Source organism: Spermophilus citellus, assembly GCF_964194105.1.
Source record: "Spermophilus citellus genome assembly, chromosome: 3".
Lineage (NCBI taxonomy): Eukaryota > Metazoa > Chordata > Mammalia > Rodentia > Sciuridae > Spermophilus > Spermophilus citellus.
In genome coordinates this window covers 91226310-91248203 of record NC_138184.1, presented here as the reverse complement: position 1 = coordinate 91248203, position 21894 = coordinate 91226310, and the positions used below count along the sequence as shown (strand labels likewise).

Below are 21894 nucleotides of genomic sequence, written 5' to 3'. Positions count from 1 at the left end.
TCGAGGTGAAAGGAAAACTAAGAATCACTTCAATTGCTCCTAGCAGGAACTTGTGCCTTGCCACCAAGGGGACAGGAAAGGCCCAGCTCAGGGAGAGAGCAGAGCCAGGCCTCAGGCCTCGATCACCATCTGGCACTCCAGCCACCCCCTTCCAGGTCAGCCCCTGCAGGGCCTCTCCCCAGTACTGGGCAGCTCCTGCCTGCCCCGCAGTCTCTAGACTCTACACACCTTCCCTCATTCCCCAGGTCAAGGGAAGGGCAGTCAGAGGGGCTGCGTCGGGAAGCCCTGGGGAGGCACTGAAGGGGGACCAGCCTTTCAGGATCCGCCTGGACCTGGCCCACCCTGCACCCCACAGCTCCTGCTGCTGCCAGACGACCCTCCAGCTCCTGCCCAGTGCACACTCATACCGCTGCACCCCCTGGAGAGCCCTGGATTGTTGGAGGCTCAGGACAAGGCAGGAGCCCGAGGACAGGATCCCCCTTCACCAGCGGCTCCCTCTCCACACTCTGCCCACATCTACTTCTTGCCTCACGACAGTACAGCCCTTCGGGGACAGGGACCCCAACCCACTCCACCCACGTGGAGCTCCTCGGCCCTCCATGCCGTCCATGCTGCCCTGGCCTCCCCAGGCCACTCCAACCCCAAGACACTCACCGACCACCCGATCTCCTTGCCTCACGCCCATCTTCCTCATGGCCGTGGCAAACAAAGCCACCTGTTGTCTCAGCTCTTCAAAAGTCACCTTCACAATTTCCTCTTTGCCTTCCCCTGGGAGAAGAAAAAGATATGTGTACACACACCGACCTAAAAGAAAGGTCCCCTACACCAGGCATGGTGGTGCACTGGGGAAGCTGAGGCAGGAGGCCCGCAGGTTCAGGCCCAGCCTCAGCAACACAGTGACACCTGTCACTACATAAAATACAAAAGGGCTGGGGATGTGGCTCCGTGGTCAACGCCCCGGGATCAATCACCTGCCACTCGAAAAACAAATAAATAAATAAAAATGATGTGAGCTCAGGGTAGAAAACTTGACTTTGTGCATAAATAAGAAAATTAAACAACCGACCTCACTAGTTCCCTAAGAATAAGGGTCAAAACAATGAGACTCTAATTTGTATCAAATAGACCAGTAGGGACGGACGGGAGGGGGCAGTGGCATCCATGCCCATGCCAAGGCTGCTACCCTGGTAAGCTCTGTGCAGCCCCTCCCTTGTGGACCAGGCCTGGCTTGAGCAACCAACCAGGTGTTGTGGACACCAGAGTGACCTCAGAGCTTTGGTCAAAAGAGACACCCAGCAGTGGCGTACGCCTGTAATCCCAGCAGCTGGGGAGGCCGAGGCAAGAGGATCACAAGTTCAAAGCCAGCCTCAGCAAAAGCAAGGCCCTAAGCAACTCAGTGAGACCCTGTCTCTAAATAAATACAAAATAGGGCTAGACCTGGGGCTCAGTGGCAGAGTGCTTGCCTAGCATGTGTGAGGCACTGGGTTTGATCTCAGCACCATATAAATAAACAAATTAAGTAAAGACATTTTGTCCATCTACAACTACAAAAAAATCAAAAATAAATAAAAATAACATGATCTGGGCCCAGCATCTGGAGTCTTTGAGGATGGAGTTCCAGGTCAGTTTAAAAAAATACATAAATAAAAAGAGCTGTGATGTGACTCAGTGGCCAAGAGTGCCCCGGTCCTAAAGCTGCACAGGATCTCCAACACACAACCTTGACTGAAGGCTCTCCGCATTTCCCCATGCCCAGCATGGTATGACCACACAGGTGCCCGACGACCACACACAGATGCAGAACACCCGCTCAGCCCTGCGACCCTGCAGTGGTGCTATCGTCCTTGCCACATCACACCTGCAGGAAGACTCAGTGCTTCCGCCACTCACCCAAGGCCACATGGCTAATGAGGGTGGCCGGGCCTCGACCTCTCAAATCCAGGCGTCCACCCCTTCACCCTGCCTGACTGAACATGGAAACCCTGGGTAAAGACTGGGGTGGCCACAGAGGCAGGGACACTGGCACCTGTGAGGGCACTCAGCAGAGACAGGGACCAAAGCAGCCGGGGCCCATGTGGAAGCCAGGGGCCAAGCGCCCTGCACCCCAAGAGCTCTCAGCAGCAGACCTTGGCACGTCCCAAACAACAGAGCCCGTCCTGACAACAGAAGGTTCGCCCCAGCTCCTGAGGCCCCTTCCCACGGCGTCGTGACATAGCATGTGGCCTCTTGAGAGGCAGCCTAACTCACAGGGAAGAGCTGGGCCAAGAGGAACGCCTGACCACATGGGGGACGCCAGGTGACTGCACACACTCCAGCTGAGCCAAAAACCACCCAGCGGCACCCTCACTATGAGCGGGGAGCCTGCCCCCATGTTCCATTTGCACCGCGGCTTCCAGAGACTTCTTAGCACCAACTGGGACCCACTTTCCACCTGATGGTAGAAGGAGAAGCCGAGGGAAGAGACTGCGGCTGCTCCGGTGGCTCAGGCCACTCAGTGGCGTCTCCACTGCTCCTGGCGCTCCCCTCCCAGGGAAAACCAAGGTCACGGTCTTCGTCCTCTGGGGGAGGCATCAGCCTGTCGGGTGACGATCCCAGCCTGTGGCTCCTGCATGCTTCAGGCCCCTCCGAACGCTCAGCGCCACAGGCGTGCACTTGTGCGCCACCCAGAACCCCTGGGCACTCACTGGCCACGTAAAGGGCTACTTTGTCGTTCTCCTTGTGCCTCAGGAGGTTCTCTGCGTAGTTGAGACGACTGCCTTTGAACCACTCAGGGACGTCCGCAATCCCTTTGGACGTGTCCACGACCTGCAGAGGACAGAAAGCCAAGATGCACACACAAGCACACACACAGACACGCGGCGTGCACTCAGCAGGAGTGCACCGTGAACAGGTGAAAGCTATTGCCAGGGGAAGCTGACTCACTCACTGCCCAAAGCCTTATCCAGTTTTCATTTTTTTTTTTTTTTAATTTACTTTGGTACTCTAGTCTACTACTTTATTTATTTTATTTATTTATTTTTGGGTGGTGCTGGGAATTGAACCCAAAGCCTTCTGCATGCAAGGCAAGCACTCTACCAATGAAGCTGTATCCCCAGCCCTAGTTATTTTGTTTTACTGTATCACGGATTGAACCCTGGGGCGCAACCACTGAGCCACATCCCCAGCCTTTTTATCTTTGAGACAAGGTCTTACTAAGTTGCTTACAGTCTCACTAAGGAGTTGAAAAGTTCTTTATAAAATCCAGGCCAGTTTAAATCACTACATCAATATGCATGTGCTTACTACTGTTGAACCATACTCTATAAAATTGCTATAAGGGTAAATTTTATGTGTATTTTACAGTCAAAACATTTTGAATAGAGCCAGACAAGGTGGCACACGCCCACAATCACAGCAGCTGGGGAGACTGAGGCAGGAGGATGGCAAGTTCAAGGCCAGCCTCAGCAACTCAGCAAGGCCCTAAGCAACTTAGCATGACCCTGTCTCTGAATAAAACATGAAAATGGGCTGGGGAGGTGACTGGGTGGCGGAGCACCCTGGGTTTACTCCTTAGCAGGGTTCAAGCTCCCAAAAGGGCCGGGGGTGCACCACGCAGAGCACTCACAGACAGCAGGCTTTGGGGGCAGGGGCCTAGACTAAACCTGCTCTCCAGGTCTGGATTTTCCCCGCCAATGTGAGGATTTCAAAGGAGACACGACCCAGCATTCCCCCAAACGGGCACCTCACCATGAAGAGCGCGAGGCAGGATCTCCATTTACCTCGTCGTACATGCGCGAGAAGACGATGCCACTGAATTCCCAGAACTCTGCCCAGAAGTCCGAGTACGACTCCACAGACCAGTGGTACAGGTCGTCATAACTCTCTAAGAACAAAAGGAGATGGCTCAGGGCTCAGGGACGTGTGGTGGGAGGCTCAGCAGGCCAGCAGGAGTGTCATGGCCAAGGAAGGGGGTGGCCCAAGGAGGAGCCCCACCAACGGGAGCAAGCTCTCTGCCACCTGTCCCCAGAGGAAGCGTCACCCTAGAGCCAGATGCCAGATGCTCCCCACCTACACAGAGGCAGGACCAACAGCCCCCCAGGGGATTTAAATGAGCACATGTATAAGGAGCTTAGTGCAGGGCTGGGCAAGCCTGTGCCCAACAGACCTGGACCACCGCGGGCCAGAATCACTAGCTTATTGCTGGACTTCCTGCCAGGACAGGGTCCCAGGGAGAGGCTATTATTTATTGTGATTTTTTAATAAGTAAGACATTCATATGATTTAGAATTACAAAAATATAACAAGCCTCCCTCTTGCATCCCACAACCATCTACCTCTCCTTGTCCAGAGATCGACAGTTACAGGGATTCTCCCTGTCTTGGCAGAGAGTGAGTGCCATGCCCCTCCCCAACTCTTCCACTCCTGCAAGCCCACTGGTCACACCAGGCTCCCATGGGGACATCTCTTCTGCCTTTGGGCCCTTCCAATTTTTCTTTTTCTTTTTTTTTTTTTTTTTTTTTTTTTTTTGGCACTGGGGACTGAGCCCAGGGCAGTCTGCCACTGAGCCACAGACATAGCCCTTTTTATGTTTTTTTCTTTGTTTGTGTGTTTGTTTTTGAGACAGGGTCTCATTAAGTTGCTCAGGCTGGCCTCCAACCTGGGATCCTCTTGCCCTGGCCTCCTGAGTCACTGAGATTACAGGCGTAAGCCACCTCATGCACCGCCACGTGTGGCCCTTGGTGAGCTTCCAACAGGATGCTACCTTCACCTGCATTTGCAAATCCAGAGAGGACTATGGGCTCCCTCACCACTGGGTTCACCTGAGATCAACAGTAACATTTCCTCTCTCTTCTCTCAGAGATTATGGGAGAAAGGAGTGTGTGTGCGCAATTTTGTATCACAAATGCAGCCTGCTTTACCCTCTGTCCTGTAACTGGCTTGTCTCACTGAAGACATCACAGACCTCTCCACTTCGGTGTGGAGGGAGCTGCCTCCTCCCTGGGTGTAAGGGCTGCCTGGTGTTCCACTTGGGGAACCAGGACTCAGTCAACCACACTCCTCTAGGATGTCTGGGTTGTCTCCGGGCTTCAAGGACCAATTATACATGGCTGTAGCTGTCTTTTTCTTTTGAGGGGGAAGTACTGGGGATTGAATCAGGGGCACTCACCCCTGTGCCATGTCCCCAGCCCTTTTTTGTATTTTATTTAGAGACAGGGTCTTGCTGAGTTGCTTAACACCTCGCCTTTACTGAGGTTGGCTTTGTACTCATCATCATCCTGCCTCAGCCTCCTGAGCCTCTGGGATCACAGGCATGTGCCACCATGCCCAGCAAAGCTGTAGCCTTTAACAGGACAAGAGCAACACAAGTTTGCAGAAGAAATCCAAACTACCTGAGACGGACAGTCATCGACACATAGCTGAACCCAATGCCTCAGAAATCAAGGCCAACCTGGGAGGGACAGAGGCGCACATCTGGGTGCAGGAAGGAGAACCCCAGGGGCCGCCGAGAAGCGGCGGTAAAGTTAAAAGACCACTGTCCCTCCAGGCACTGTGGCGCACCCCTGTAATCCCAGCAGCTCAGAAGGCTGAGACAGGAGGATCGCCAAGTTCAAAGTCAGCCTCAGCAACTAAGTGGGGTCCTGTCTCAAGATTTCAAAAAAATACATATATTTGGTTTTGTTTGTTTGCTTAAAAAGTTTGGGGACATAGCTCAGTGCCATCTAGATGAAACTGGAAACAGAGCTGGATCTCATCCCTACGGGAGGCCTCACTTCTCTGTAAACTGCCCCCAGCTGGCTGAGGGCTTCACCCTCCACATGCACAGGGTCCGGGTGACTAACCAAAACGAACCAGCAATCCTGAGGCAGAGGGGACCACTGTGCGCTGGAGGCCCAGGGGAAGTCCCAGGCACAGCCCACTGGTGGGACACTGGGACAGCAGGAAGATGACCGACCAGAGCACACTACACCAGCTACGCTCAATCATCACGGCGGTCCACACACCAACACTACCCCTCCTCACAGTCCCCAGGCCTGAGGGGCAGAGGAAGAGGCCTTGTGACACTGAACTTGGGCAGTGTCCCTTCTGACTGTGGGGTCCGGTAACTCCTCAGGCATGCTGGACTCAGGGGGACAGGGCCAGGGCTGGCATGGCCACAGGACACAGTCTGGACACTTGGGCCTTATGGGCTACAGCAGTGCCAAGAGCCCAAGTGGAGACAGCTGGTGTGGGCAGGGGCAGGGGGACGCCAATCGCCCTGAGGGAGGCAGGGAGCTCAGAGGCCGAAGGATCACTGTCAGAGGCAGACCCCAAGGGCCTTAGGGCTCCACGCCCAGAAAGCAGGGATCTGGTTCACAGCAAAGATGCCCAGACAGGGCCCCAACCAGGAGCGTCCAGTCAGGACAGCCCAGACAGGGCCTCAGGAAGGCTGTGGCTGGCCTGACTCCAGCCACCTTGCCCGGGAACCCAGGCAGGCCACTTTGCCTCCGGGGACTCAGTTTCCCTCATGGGTCACCTTGAAAATACTGGGTAGACCCCTGGCTCCTCCCACATGGGTGCAGTGGTCACCTGGGCTCCAGGGTCAGGCTGGATGGCCAGGGTCAAATCTGGCTCTGCTGCTCCTAGAGGGTGGCCGGGGCAAGCCTCTCCACCTGGGAGCCTCAGCACAGGGCAGCTACAGAGGCTCCTCTGAAAGGTTCTTGTGAGTGTGGGGGTGCAGCTGAGCAGCAGAGCACTCCAGCACGCTCAGGGCCCCAGGTTGAGCCTCAGGACAGCGAATGAATGAATGAATCAATCAATCAATCAAAGGCTCTCAGTAGAGGCGCAGTGGTGCACGCCTGAATCCCAGCTACCTAGAGGCTGAGGCAGAAGGAGCACAAGTTCGAGGCCAGCCTCTGTGACTTTGTGAAACCTTGTCTCAAAAAAAAAAAAAAAAAAAGATGGGGGTTAGGGATGCAGCTCAGTGGTAGAGCACCCCCGGGGTCATCCAGAGCTGCAGAACAAGCAAATAGAAAAGGTCATAGGGTTGTGGTGAGGACCTTCTGGGGATAGGCTCCTAAGTTCAGCTGAGTTTGAATCCTGCCACTCTAATGGGGTAACCCTGACATATTGCTTCTCTGTGCCTCAGTTGTCTCCTCCATAAGAGGAGGATAATGGTACCTATCCTAGGGTCACTGAGTCAGAACACAGGAACTGCTTGGGACTGTGCTCAGCAGAGAGAGGGTGCCCAGAGGTGTGGCCTGGCATCACCCCACCACCTGCAGGAAGGTGGCACACCCAGCCAGCCCGTGCAGACGGGAGGCACAGCCCAGGAAAGTGCTAATTAGCAGGAAGACGGCTCCTTGCTCCTTGGTCGAGAGGGAGGAAGGCCAGGTGCTTCTCAGAGAGGTGGCCCTGGCACCCGTGGGAAGTGGCACTGGCTGAACAGGACCTGCAGCTCCTCCACCCTCGGTCTATTTGGGGTTTGGTTTTTTGATCCTCACGCACAGCGGCATTCCAGCTGCAAAAGCTCCCCCCCTGACATGAGACAGAGAGTGGAAGTCCAGGCCTCCAGAGAAGGCCCTGGGCCCATAGCAAAGGCGCATCTGCCAGCAGCATCACCAGGGAACAAAATGTAACGCCCCTGGGTATCTGGGGACCAGTTAGTCACAGTGACACTTTAACCTGGAGGACCATGGGGCCCGATGCCAAGTTGCAACGTGAAGCCAGGTGGCCTCGGGTACCTGCACTGTGCTCACAAGAACTGGAACTAGTTGCTAAAACACCTCAAAACCTGGTTTTAAATGAAGTTCTAAATATGGGCTTCTCCTGAGAAAGGGAGTGTGTGACCCTGGTGGGCAGTCACCAACGCCCACCCAGGCACTGCCACCGCTGGAACGGTCCCCTCCCCAGCGTGAGCAGGCCGAGCTGTGTGACCAATGGGGCAGCGTGGAAATGACAGCTTAAGAGACACTTGAGCTTCTACCCCTGGTCTGGGAGAAGCCTGCGGCCATGCCAGGAGGACACCCAAGTGGCCTCTGCCCACAGCCAGCACCAAGCTCCCGCGTGGAGGGAGCCACGCAGCTCCTCCGCATCAGGCCTTGGGACGCCTGTGGCTCCTGAGACCCCAGGCCAGAATCACCCCACTGAGCAGCTCCTCAAGTCCCGAGCACAGGTGGGGAAATGTGTGGTTTCAAGTCACCAAGGACTGGGTGATGTGTGGCAGTGAGGGATAGAAAGCGCACTGCTTGCGCCACACGCCATCACCCTTTTAAGCAGCACTCTGCTAAATGGGTGCACAGTAGGAACTCAACCACAGGCTACCTGACGTTCATGTGAGGCCCACAGGCTCTCTCCCCGTGGCAGCCGAGCTGTGACAATGGCCACCAAGCTTCCTGTCGGCAGACTCTATCCTGGTCATGCCACAAAGAGGTGTCCTCCAGCTCACAGGACACAGGACACAGGGTGCAGCGCACCAAAAGAACAGCATATCCTTTGAAGCTTGTACTGTAACCCTGGTCCCTAATTAGAGAAAGTGGCACATGCAGAATGTCCTGGGGCCTTGCAAAAAAGGATCACATGCTCAAGTTGGGCTGGAGCTGCAGGCCGCATCTGAGGAAGTTTGCATCAGGGGACCCTGAGCCCCAGGTGGCTGTGCAGGGAGCCTCAGGCAAGCTGGCTGGGAGCAGTGGTGGAAATGAAGCAGATGACTTGACCAAGGCCCTGCACCTCCGGAAATCGAGGGACAGCAATCTCCCACCACTGGAACAATGGCACAGTGGCCAGCCTGTTCCCACAACTCAGGAGGCTGAGGCAGGGGGATCAAAAGTTTGAAGCCAGCCTTGGCAACTTGGCAAGATTCTATATCAAAATAAAATCTGGGGATGGAGCACAGTGGTAGAGTGCTTGCCCATCATAGTGAGGCCCATGGTTTGGTCCCCAGGACCAAAAAAAGAAAAAGAAAATCTCCTGCCCAAGGTGCAAGGAAAGGTAGCCAGGGTGGGGAAGGCCCCTTCCTCCCTGCACAGTCCAGGGCTGGGGCAGCTGGGGACGCAGAGCTCTGCACAGAGCCACTCAGTGGCACACTCCAGGCTGTGCCAGCTCTGAGGAGCCACAGCAGGAGGGCTGCTGTGCAGCAGTAAGAATGCCCACAAATGCAGGAGCAGATGGGCAGGACCAAAGCCCAGATCACATGCACCTGGAGAGCAGAGGAAAGGAGAAAATATTTAAAGGAAAGATGGCCTTTGAGTTAGACCTTAAGGCAAAGCCCCAAACCTCCAGGAGCCAGCATGTGAAAAGGGAGAAGCAGGTGGGAACACATCACCTGGAGTGTGCCCTAGAGGAGGAAAGAGCCAAACAGCGTGGACCCTTCCCTGTCCAGACCACAGGGAGCTCCACGCTGCTCCCACTGAAGCGCCAGGTGGGTGCAGGCCCTGGGGTTTCAGGAGCTAGGAAGCTTGCTTTTCATATGCAACCTTCCAACTTTTTTTTTTAGCCTTCCAACTTTTAAACACTGGAAGCTCAACACCACATCTGCAGATCAAATCTGGACAGAGGGAAAAACTGGGAGCCACCAGTGCTAGCTGATGTCTGCCTAGCAACCCACAGGCCAGGAGAAGAGTTGCACCTGGACCTGACCATCTCCTGGCACCCTCACACGCACCCAGTGCCACAGACCCTGAGGAAACAGCTTGGGCTAACTGATTACTTCCTCCAGGTCACATGGCTACCAAGTGCAGTCAGTTAAAAATGCAGGTAGTCGGGGCTGGGGATGTGGCTCAAGTGGTAGCGCAATCGCCTGGTGTGCGTGCGGCCCGGGTTCGATCCTCAGCACCACATACCAACAAAGATGTTGTGTCCGCCGAGAACTAAAAAATAAATATTAAAAAAAAAAATTCTCTCTCTCTCTCTCTCTCTCTCTCTCTCTCTCTCTCTCTCCCCTCTCTCACTCTCTCTTAAAAAAAAAAAATGCAGGTAGTCAGGTTACAGGTCCCTCTTCGCCACTTGCTAGGAGCAAGGAGGTTTTGCCCACTCCCAGGGCTGCCCCTGTATGAAACTGTGTTGTACAGCTACCAGGGGATCAGTATTAGATGACGCTGGCAGAAGAAACAGACGAAATGAAGGGGGACACAGAAAAATGAAGTAACTCCCCAACACAACCTGCTGGCTCCCCCTGAGGTCAAGTCCACCCACAGCCTAGAAGCCTGAAAGTGGTAAGAAACACACCCTGTCCAAGTGAGGGGGGGGGGGTGGAGCTGGGTTGGGCAAGGAAAGGGACCCTGTGCAAGGGCCACCAAGCTAAGGGAACCTGGGAGCTGCCAGGAGCAGTGTGCAGTCCCAAGGTCAACAAGGAACCATGGAGAGTTTCTGGGCCAAGGAGTGACAAAGTGAGACCTGTGCTTCAGGATCATTCTGGCAAAGCAGGCAGGGTGTGCTGAGCAGGGAGGCAGGGAGCAGGAAGCAGGAAGAGCAGCCCCGGCTCAGAGAGGAGGGGAGGAGGCTGCCAGGAGAGGGCTGGCTCCAGGCTTCAGGAAAGCCATGCTGGGGAGGGAGGCTCCAGGCTGCAGGGCCAATGACCCCCCTGCATTTTTGTGAAGCTGACCAGGAGAGCGATGTCACCAACAGACAAGAGGGAGACCCTGCAGCTGAGGAGGTGGGGGTGGGGGGAGAAGGCCAGGATGAGTTAAAAATCCCTGAGGACACCCAGGGCCACCAGGAGCAGGCAGCTGCACAAGCCAAGCCAATGAGTGCCCAGGAAGGAGCAGAAGTCCCTCACCCAGAAGAGGGACCTCTATCCATGCACATCAGACAGGGGCTTCTGAGGGCCAAAGGGTGGCTGGAAGGAGGATGTGTTTGGGGGCTGGGAGTTTAAACATAAGAGGAAGGGATTCTACCCTCTTCCCAAAGGTAGGCTGCTATGGCACATCCCACTGGGTGCTAGGGAATCCATGCTGGCCTCTAGTAAAGGCGGCTTGGAAATCAGAGGGGGTTGACACCGGACCCCACCAACAGTACAGCAGGGAAGAGCCCCTACAGGCTGGGAGCCGAGACTCCAGAGGAGCACGGAACAAGTAGAAAACCCGGCAAGGGACCTCAGCCAACAGGAGGCTGTCACCGCCAGAGGAGTGACCCTCCCGGGAGAGGGCGACCCACGTGCCAGGAGATGCTGGTCAGGAGACGCGTGGCACCGTGACAGCAGGGGTGCCGCTCCCCAGGGACAGGAGCACGCCCCGCGTCCGGAGGACGCCACCCCCAGGAAAGGTCCCTGCGTCCGGTTGCTCCTCCGATCGCAGCAGCGGGACACTGGACCTCAAGAGCGCACCCCAACCGCAAGGAGGGTCCGGGACCGCCACGCCCTTGGAAAAGGGCACGCCCTGCCCAGGAGGAGGGGCCCTCCCTCCGCCCGGTAGGTCCCGGGACCCCAGAGACCCTCTTCCGGAAGGCCCTGGGGTGGCCGGTGCCCGCGCCCCGCACTCACCCAGCGCCAGGCCGCAGGCGGCGCCCACGGCCGCCCGGAAGCGGTCCATCTGCGTGTCCCTCTTGCTGTCAGGCTCCCACATCACCTGGCACTCCATGATCTCCTCGCGCCCGGGACGCGCCTGCCTGGACATGGCTGCGAGGGCTGCGGCGGGGACGGAGTCGCACGGCGCTGCGGGCGGCAAGACTGAGCCGGCGCTGCTGCGGCCGCCCGCGGGACACCCGCGAGGCCACGCCCCCGCTGGCCCCTCCCATGACAGGCCACGCCCACCGCTGTAACCCTCCGCCGAGCCACGCCTCGGAAAGGAGTGCTGGGCGCAGGCGCGCTAGGCCGCCGCCCGCCCACACCTGCGGCCGGGCGGTGCGAGCAGCTCCCGGGGCTCGGCGTGGTTCCCTCCCTCGCTGCAGGTGCGCTCCTGTGCAGACGCTTACTGAGCGCCTGCGGCGTGCCGTGCACCGATAGCGGGTGGGGGACAGGAGGGCATGACACTGCGGTGGTCGGACAGCTGCCCTAGTCCACACAGTGAGTGTATCCAGGAATGTCCTTCCCGACATTGTGCAGCGGGGCGTGTAGTGTATAGAATCTGTCCAAAAAAAGGCACTGAGCCGGGCGCGGTGGTGCACGCCTCCAGCGACATGGGAGGTCCGTGCAGGAGGATCACTAGTGGGTGGTCAGTCTCAGCAATTTTTTGTGAGTCCCGAAGAAATTTAGCCAGAGTCTGTCTCCTAATAAACAAAAAAGGGCTGGGGATGTGGCTCAGTAGTTCGGCACCCCTAAATTCAATCCCTGATTAAGGGACAAACAACAACAACTAAAAAAAAAAAAAACTTTTAAGAGTTCTATGGAGAGAAAGCCAGGGAGCGGTGTAATCCCTGGAAGAAGATGTGTGTCCATTTAAATAGGGGTGCCAGGAAAGGCCCCTCTGGAGGTGGACTTCTACTTGATACTTGAAGAGGTGACACCAGTGAGCTATTCCGTATCTGGGGATAAGTTTCCAGCATCAGGAACAGCCAGTGATCGGGCCTGTTCCTGTTGGGTGCTGTAGGGAACTTGAGTGCCTTTGACCTGAAAGACCTGGGGGGAAGAAAGGTCATCCAGGAAAGAGGTGGTAGCTCAAGTGGAGCCTGGGACCAGCAGAGAATTTGGCTTTGACTCTAATGAGATGAGAGCATTGAAAGTGTTTTTTGTTTATTTGCTTTTATAGGGGGAGGTCCCTGGGGCTGCCCAGTAGAGAATAGTGTATCTTGTTTGGCTTTTTTGTTTGTTTGTTCTTTGTTGTGTGCACAGAGAGGGCGAGGAACGGGTGGACCCTGCAGCCCAGAGCCTTTCCTTCAGCATTAATCCCCTCTTGTGGGGGGGTGGAGTCCTCCCACCTAAACTCTCCCTCTGGGTCCCACCTCCCTACACTGCAGCATTGGGTACGAAATTTCCAATGCATGAACGTTGGGGACACGTTTAAATGATAAGTCTTCGATAAGTCTTCGGGAGGAAAGATAGAGCAGTTATGATCATGTTGCAAGGGATGATGTTGGTGGCCAGACTCAGGTGACAGCTGGGAGAGAAGAAAGGGGGCTGAGGGTCTGTTTTGGACGCGGGGCCTTCTCCCACTGGACACTGTCCCTGAGTTCCATGTTCATGTGTTAATGGCGTCCATCAGCAGCAGTCCCATCGGCTTCCCACAGACAGAGCCCTTTGCTGCCTTGGAGTGGATGCAGCAATCCCCGCCCCCACCTTTTGTCTTTAACAGTTCTCCCTGCCCCACAACTACATTCAAACTTAAATCCCCACAACCACATTCAAACTTGCTGTCCACCATGACTTCCCTGATCTCCAAATTTTAGGACCGCCTCCAGGTCCCTGCGTCTGCTACGGTTTGTTATGGACAATATGCAATGGCAAAAGATAATGGGAATCTCATTTTTCTCAAGCATCTCAAACCATGGTGTGTCTTTGCACCTATAGGAATAAATGGGTGTTCATATAAAACTGGGAAAAATGAAATTCCTGTCTTGGGGAGAGAACCCTAAGAAAATCCACCTGATGGACGCGGACCCTCAGTAAGATCCACACTGTGTCCTTTCAAATGGACTCCCAGCTCGGAAGTCCACAGGCCTGTCTGTACCCAGCCCGGGTCTGTCTCCCGGTAGAAGCTTCATCACAGGCTCACAGGAGCTTTTCTTCCCCGAGATGAGGAGTGGCCATAAGTGGGCCCAGCCCAGTGGACACTCCCTGCAGGATGGCTTAGCCACGGAGTCCAGGCTCAGGGCTGCTGCCTGAGGCCCTTTGCCTACAGTGCTCGCCAAGGCCACTTCCCTTTCTCCCTGGGAGCCTCTGTTCACTTGAGGATGTTCATCACCTCATGGTTCAGTTGAGGCCACATGGTCTTATGATATGAAGCCACCAGTAATGACAAGAGACTGTCAGATCGCCATGCCAGGACGCCTCTCTCACAGGAGCCATGATGGCAAAGTTAGAACCCTGGATTTCGAAATTAAACAGCTTATCGCCCAGGCTGCCAGCCAATGCTGCCCAAGATGAAACCTGAATTTGGGGCTTGGAAACTCAGAAAGGCTGGCAACCTCGGATTCCACTTAGCTGGAGCTTAGAAGCGGTTCCCACACCTGAGAAATGGGAATGTTCTCCTTAATCTGTCCCGGTCCCCACCAAGCCCCCATGTCCCCTCCACATTTTCAGACTTCCCCTTTTAACCTTTTTTCATCAAAATCATTCAGCTGGGGAGCCTCATATTTTCACGTGAGCACATGGGGATTTGCTGTCTGGGAGGAGACATGATGCTTGGAGTCTTGCAGCCAGAGAAGGGCTCCTTCTTACTCTTCAGGGCCCAGTTTTTTTTAAAAAATGTCTTAGAATTAGGCTGCATGGTGAGAGAAGGTAAAGAAAAAACCCTTTGCCATGGGTTTTTGCCTCCTTGAATCAGCTTCCAACCAGGAAGAATATAAATCCATCCACTCAACACTGGATTATGTCTTTATTGAGCACCTACTACGCTCCGGGGACTATTTTAGTGCTTGGGATGCAATATGCAATGGCAAAACGGGGGGTGGGGCTGATGTGACTTTCATTTTGAGAGGATCATCTGGCTGCTGCGTGGTCAGAGGGTGCAGATGGATTTGGGACAGAGGGAGCACTGCAGGCAGGCCTGGGGGAGGGCCACATATTGCAAATTCCCATGTGGCATGTGTTGCCTTGGACGAATGGATGGGAAGAGGCAGATGAGGAGGAGGCTCTTTACCTACTAAGTGGGACGTGCCTATCCACAAGTCTGTAAGGGTTTAACTCTGTAGGCTCACAGGCGAGTTCACCTTTAAACAGCTGTAAATCCCTAGTAGCTATATGCACAGACAGGAGCAGGAAGTGGACCTAGCAGGACATGCTGGGGGACCAGAGAAGCCTGGAGCTCATCAGGATTTCCTCTTTTGGTCTCCAAGGAGTGTTGTGCCACCTCTCCCCGATGCCCCAGGGGCTGTGGAAACCAGGCAGCTGCCAGTGACCCAGGGCCAGAGGCACCTGTGATGTTGCAAAGCTCAGCCTCCTCCGCCTCCCTGGCCCCAACAAGAAAGCGAGACGTGGCTCCGAACCCAAGGGGAGAAGGCGCTGAGGGGCCCTGGGAAATACTGGGCAGCAGTGAAAATGCCTTCCGGGCACAAGGCCAGCTGAACCCAGAACGGCTGACCAAAGAAAGCCAACCTAACCCTGCGCACGGTGGGTGAGAAGCTCCAACTCAAGCCAACCCCAGAAGGCCCTTGTTGGGAGCACACAGGTAGAAAAATAAAGGAAAGCACTGAAGCTCCGTGACCTCCAAGGCACCTGGTTCTTCCAAGGGACCCGAGGTGGGAAGATTTAGGGAGGGATTTACAAAGACCCTGCTCATGCCCACTGAGCTGGGCAGGACAGTTCTAGAACTGTACAGACACACTGTGCTCAGTCTTTGAATATTTTGCACGTCTCACAGCTTACAAAAATAAACAAAAGCAGGTCCCGCATTGAACCGAGCCAGGTACTGGCATTGAACCGAGCTCTTTTTTGTATGTTATTTACGGATAGGGTCTCGCCAAAATGTTTGGGGCCTGCTAAATTGCTGAGGCTGGCTTTGATCCCAAGCCTGTGGGATTACAGGCGTGCACCCACGGAGCGTGCTGATCTTAAGAGTCTTACTTCAAGCCTGGGTTGAAAACGTAGAAACAAATGAAAAGCCCAGCAATGGGGGAAACGGGATAAAGCAGCTTTTGAAGTAAAACTCATTAAGATCAGAAGGCTGAGGTTGGAGGTCACCTGAGAAGAGGAGTTCAAGCCTGGGCAACATGATAATGTCAAAGAAAGAAGAGTTAAACCCTTAAACATTCCTATATATTCCTATATATATATCCTAAACTTTAATATATATGTATAGAAGAAAAACTAGGATATTGTAGCGGGTGGGAAAGTGATGGCCCCCCAAAAGGTATATCACCTGGAACCTGTGAGTGAAACCTTATTTGGAAAAAAAAATCTTTACAGCTGTGTACCAGGTAAAAGACCTTGAGATGGGAGATCATCTTGGATCACCTTATAAGAGACCCCTGTAGTCAGATGTTGGGGCTGGCGCCTGTGGTCTCAGCTACTTTGGAGGCTGAGGCAGAAGGATGACTTGCACCCAGAGTTTGAGGCCAGCCTCAGCAACTTAGTGAAACCCTGTCTCAAAAAAAGAAAAAGCTGGCTGGGCATGGTGGGCACTTCTGTAATACCAGCGGCTCAGGAGGCTGAGACAGGAGGATCATAAGTTCAAAGCCAGCCTCAGCAAGGGTGAGGCACTAAGCAACTCAATGAGACTCTGTCTCTAAATAAAATACAAAAAAGAGCTGGGGACATGGCTCAGTGGTCGAGTGCCCCTGAGTTTAATCCCTGGTACCAACTACAACAACAACAAAAAAAGGAACAGGGGGAGGTCATGTGATGCACAGGCAGAGACTGGAGTGATCCAGACAAGCACCAAGGGACCTAGGACACTGAAGAGTCAGAAAGGATCCTCCCCAGAGCCACAGGAAGAAGTGTGACCCCGCCAACACCTGGATTTTGTCCTTCTGGCCTCTGCCCCCAGTTGGTGTGCTCTGTCATGGGGCCCTAGGAAGCCAATGGACATTCATTCAACTGTGGGCAGTGGTTTCCTCTGGGGAGGGAGGACTGGGGAGGTGTCAAAGGTTCCTGCAGTCTTATCTGCTGTATTCTTTATTTTTGTAAGGGGAAAGAATTCGGTGACTCCTCTCAGTGTCAAAATTTACTCTCTGTGGGTGAGCTCAGTGGTAGAGCTGTGCCAGTATGTGCAAGGCCCTGGGCTCAATCACAGCACCACACACACACACACACACACACACTCTCAAATAAATAAATAAGCATATATACATATGTATTCACAAAGTATATTTATTATAGTCAAGAAAAAATCAAAAGACTAATTCTTTTTTCACTAAATCTAAATCAAGACAATTCGGCCATAAAATGTGATTTTTGACAAATGTGTAAATTTTGGATAATTCTGCAAATTCTGTGAATGAATTATTTGGCAAATAAGTTTTCAACAATTTTTTGATGAATCGGCCCATTTCTGCTGGGATCACCTGACACAGACATTTGTCATTATCCCAAATGCCACCCCCTCTAAGAGCTCTTTGGTACTGGTACCAGTAAACACTCTCGCCGCCCCTCCCCACTGCCCCTCCACAGGCCCTGGCATGTGGTGAGATCGGCTTCCTTCAGAGTGAAAAAGGCTAAATCCTTCTCTTTACTAATTTGCACCTTTTTTCCTTCTGTCATGGAGAGATTCCATGAAATCCCTTCCACTGTGTTGGCATGTGGCAGGCAGGCACATAGCACTGTTTGCACATGAATGCATTGTACCCTGCAGGTAGGTAGGTGTTGGACTCACGGCCAACACACAGAGGCCATGGGCTGCACTCTCCCTCTAACACCTGCAACCTAGGCCACCATGACCAGCGATGGACCACACACAGTGATTTTGGGTAGTGCCACCCGTGAGACTTTGGGCCAACAGTGAGGCAGGGGGATTCCATGTGCAGAGATGTCTCATGTAACCCCCAAGGAGGAAAGTGAGCCAGACAAGCCCTCTCCAGTTTGCTGTAGGGCCACTTGTTAGTAACAAGCAGTAACACAGCAAGAAAAGGTGACCAGATAACCAGATGAGGTGACTGTCCACCCTCTGGCTTGAGTTGGCTTTTTCTTCTCTTATGTAAGTTTAAAGTTCTTTCTTCAGAAGCCAAGTTTCCAGAGAAAAGGGATTATGACATATACAAAGTCTCTAGTGTGTTCAGCTGGCACACACCACGAGAGATAGACGGCGACAAGGTGCAAGATCTCATATGCACACAGGTGCACACAGTCTCCCTTCCTTTTCTGCACAGTTCTACAGCGAATGAGGGAGTCTATGTCTTGTTGGAACACCCTCCCCCCCACACACACACACACAAACACACTTCATAGCATGGGGCCACCGTTCCAGGTAGCGCCCATTTCTATCCATTTCTATCCATTGTTCTCCTCTAAGGCAGTTAGTCTTTGCTGTCCCTCCAGGCGCCTAGCACCAGGTGGGGCGCTCCAACGGTGCAAAAGGAGCAGGTCTGGCTGACCTACGGTGGGCGTCTCGGTCCACTGAAGTCTCTTATTTGTATTAGCATCTCTGCTTCCTTATTTGTTTTCATGATTGGGTTTGGATTTTTTTTACCTGGGACTGAACCCAGGGCGCTTAACCACTGAGCAACACCCCTAGCCCTTTTTATATTTTATTTAAAGACAGGGTCTCGCCAAGTTGCTGAGGCTGGCCTTGAATTTGCGATCCTCCTGTCTTGGCCTCCGAGCCGCTGGTATGACAGGCGTGGGCCACCGCACCCGGCTGGTAGTGTTCATTTTTTTCAGATCAACTGATGGGAAGATTTGACTTGATTCTTTAGGAAGTCAAAGCGCAAGTTTGAACTTGGGAGAGGGGAGGGTCCTTAGCAGCAGGGGAAGCCCCTTCTGGGCGAAGCTGCTCGAACCTTCTGCCAAGACCAGTGCTCTCTCCGCCACTCCCTGCCCGCGCCCTCCCGCGGCCCCGGGAGCCCCAGGCTGGAGGGCGCGGCGGCGCGGAGGGATCCGGGCACTGGCACGCGCCACGCTCAGCCCGCGCTCTGATTGGCTGGCGGAGGGCTGGCCCGACATCAGCCCAGGCCGCCAGGCCGCGGAAAGCCGGACTGAGCGCCAACCAATCGCACGACGTTCCGGCGCATGGGCTGCTCCTCTCGACCAATCCGGAAGGAGATCCTGGAAAGGGCGTGCCCAATGGGAGCTGGGCAGCGGGGCGGAGTCACCGATAGCCGCGAAGAGCGAACGCCGTCCCCTTGACAACACAAGCTGCTGGGCAAATTGGTCCCGCGAATCCCGAAACACTCACCTTGAGCGCTCTGAGCTGACCTAGACACCGCGGTGGTGCCCACGGAGGGACCCGCGCCTGCGGTGCCCGGAACACGTTTCCTCTTCCGTTTACGTGCTCACGTGTTTACTAGCTCCTGGGATGGGCCGGACTCAGCGCACCGGGTCCGAGGGAAGCTCGCAGTGCAGGAAAGGGAGTGAATTCGAGTTAGTGATAAGTGCCCCGCACACCATACCCAGGCCAGAGTGGACCGTGGCCCGGGTGGAGGTGCCAGGAGGCATTTTCCCACCATGCTCTGTAACTACCTGGCTATGGGGTGAACAGAGGCAGGGAACTTCAGGCTGGATCCCTACAAACAGGTGCCTCGAAGGCAGATTATGGCAGGGTGAGGAAAGAAGCCAGCGCCTCCACCTCCCCTATCCCAAGTGGATTAAGGGCCTGAACGCAAAAAGGATAGGAGGAGCTCTCATCTTGGCTCCTCAGGGCAAGGCCAGGACGGTCCACATCCATTGCAGTTAGCTGTTTGCCTAGGTTGTGCTGCCCTGGGGTGAGGTCTGATGAGCTGAGAGACCATAGGAAAGGAAGTGGGGACTGGTCAGATCCTGTGACCACGGCTGTAGGCATTGCTAGGCAGCCCTACAGCTAGCTGCAGGTTAAGATCTTCATCTGGGCACTACTGTGTGCCCCAACCCCCAGGACAAAACCCGAGAAAAAATGACTACTTTTCCTTGTCGGAATTCAGTCTACAACATTTCTGTAGTCTAACTACAGTCTAACATTTCTGTAGTGTAATTAAAATTTATGGAATTTATGTATGTACAGGAAAAAGCTGGTTTATATAAAGTTCACTACTATTCAAAGTTTCAGAACTTGTCCCCTACAGGTAAGAGGTAACTACTAAATGCTTAGCCTCACTGTATCAACAGCAGAAATGAACCCTGAGCAGTGGCACACACTTGTAATCCCGGCAACTTGGGAGGCTGAGGCTGGAGGATCACAGTTTGAGGCCCATCAGGGGAAATCAGTGAGACCCTGTCTCAAAATAGAACACATTTAAAATGGGAGGGCTGTGGAAGTAGCTCAGTGGTAGACACCCCTAGGTTCAATTCCCAGTATAGAGGGAAGGGTTGGGAGCAGTTGTAATGGACAGGTAAGTAAAGTATGTTAAAAGACCAATTCAACCCTATCATTAGGCTTATGACGTAAGTACACATCTTCATTCCAGGGCCATCAAACTGGTCTCAAATCTTCTGCATTATTGGAAAGATGGAGGAGATGAAATTAACAGCCTCATTCCTGGAAGACTAGAGACCAAAAAAAAAAAAAAAAAAAAAACATTTAATTTTTTTTTTTTAAAGTTTGCACCAAGTCCAATAACTTGCATAACAGAACTGAGACTGAAAGTAAATAAGTCATGTAGGAATTGCAGCTGTTGATCACAAGCTTACCAATATCTTTAATGCCCACCATAAGGGAATGATTAAATAAATAGTGCAAACACATAAAATGGGATAGTATCTAGCCATTCAAAGAACAAGCTGGCTGGTTGAGATGTAATATAATAACAACAATAACAAACCAGGGGCCAGAAAAGTGTGTACAAGACACTACTGTGTTAAAGCATGACATAAGCAATTTGCTCACGTAATCATCAGTGATCCCTAACAGGAATCACAAGAACTGGTGACAGGGGTAACCTTAGGGAGGGAGACTGTGATAGGCTGGAGACAAGGCAGGAGACAAGGCAGGAGACTAGGTGTTCACTGAACACCAGTTTGTAGCTTTAACTGCACAATAGTCCCCGCTTGTTCAAAGTAGGCAGGTTCCAAGACCCTGGTGGGTGCCTGAAACCTTGGACAGTCCCGAGCACCCATGTACTCTTTCCCTACAGGCCCTGCACAAGTCTTGTAGCCTCTGGAGATTTCCACTCTCTGTTCAGGAAAGAATGAGAATGGAAAATGCAAATCACTTGCTATTAATAGTATTTCATGTGACTAGGGAAAGTGGGACCACACAGTGAGAATTCCATGCCTATGCAGGCAAGTGAATCAAAGAATGGATGAATGGATGAATGAATGAACTTAAGGGGGGAGCATGGTTCAGTGGTGCAGCCTGCCTGGCACGCCGGAGGCCCTAGTTCAAAAACCAATACTGCAAAAATAAATAGCTAAGGGGGGCAATTTTAGCCTTTTGAAATCTAAGTTAATGAGAACTTTGTACCTTTGTCTGACTCTGAAGTGACTAGCTAGAATTATTTTACCAGGCCTGCTACAAGATCCTGAGTCATAGTAAAACAGCCTCTTTGCATAGAGCAACTTAAGAACCCTGAAAGCCAAAAAATGTCCAGAAAGGATCAACACAAACTAAGGGTCTCCTGAGCAACTAATATCTTTTTTTTGTTGTTGTTTGGTGAGCCATCCTCAGCCCCATTTTGTATTTTATTTAGAGACAGAGTCTCACTGAGTTGCTTAGCACCTCGCTGTTGCTGAGGCTGGCTTTGAACTTGTAATCCTCCTGCCTCAGCCTCCAGAGTCTCTGGGATTACAGGCATGCACCACCGCACCTGGCTCCGAGCATCTAACATCTTATAAATGTACTTTAAGATCCTATTTTCTATCAGGCATGGTGGCTCATGCCTATAATTCCAGTGACTCAGGAAACTGAGGCAGGTGGATCAAAAAATTCAAGTCCTGCCTGAGCAATTTAGGGAGACACTGTCTCAAAATAAAATAAAAAGGGCCGGGGATGGGCTGGGGTTGTGGCTCAGTGGTAGAGTACTTGCCTAGAATGTGTGAGGCACTGGGTTCAATCCTCAGCACCACTGCTGGTGCCATCCCAGCCCCTGGCCCTCTATTTGCTGGGCCATTTCAAGCAGGTCACTTAACCTCTCTAGTCCCAGACAAAACAGGGATATGTTGTTAAGTTTAAATGGAAAAAAAAAATTTTTTTTTTTTTTTTTTGTAAACTGTGTAACTGCGAATACTATTTCTCACTACCCCTGGCAGCCCCTCTGCAGGACAGAGGAGATCATGCTATTCCA

The 21894-nt window shown here is 53.2% G+C and overlaps 1 protein-coding gene across 2 annotated transcripts in view; it reads right to left on the bottom strand.

The window, feature by feature from the left end:
* The window catches only part of AACS (acetoacetyl-CoA synthetase), a 45186-nt gene extending 33500 nt beyond the window's left edge, over nucleotides 1–11686 (bottom strand). Inside the window, exons 1-4 of one of the 2 annotated variants that reach the window (XM_081285255.1) lie at nucleotides 11435–11686; nucleotides 3759–3862; nucleotides 2685–2805; nucleotides 655–768 (exon numbers count right to left, since the gene is read on the bottom strand). In XM_081285255.1, the coding sequence (XP_081141381.1) occupies nucleotides 655–768; nucleotides 2685–2805; nucleotides 3759–3862; nucleotides 11435–11567 (472 nt within the window). In that variant the 5' untranslated portion in view covers nucleotides 11568–11686. The remainder of the gene's footprint in view (nucleotides 1–654; nucleotides 769–2684; nucleotides 2806–3758; nucleotides 3863–11434) is intronic. The other variant, XM_081285254.1, reaches the window with a different exon arrangement.
* Between the last annotated feature and the right edge of the window lie 10208 nt (nucleotides 11687–21894).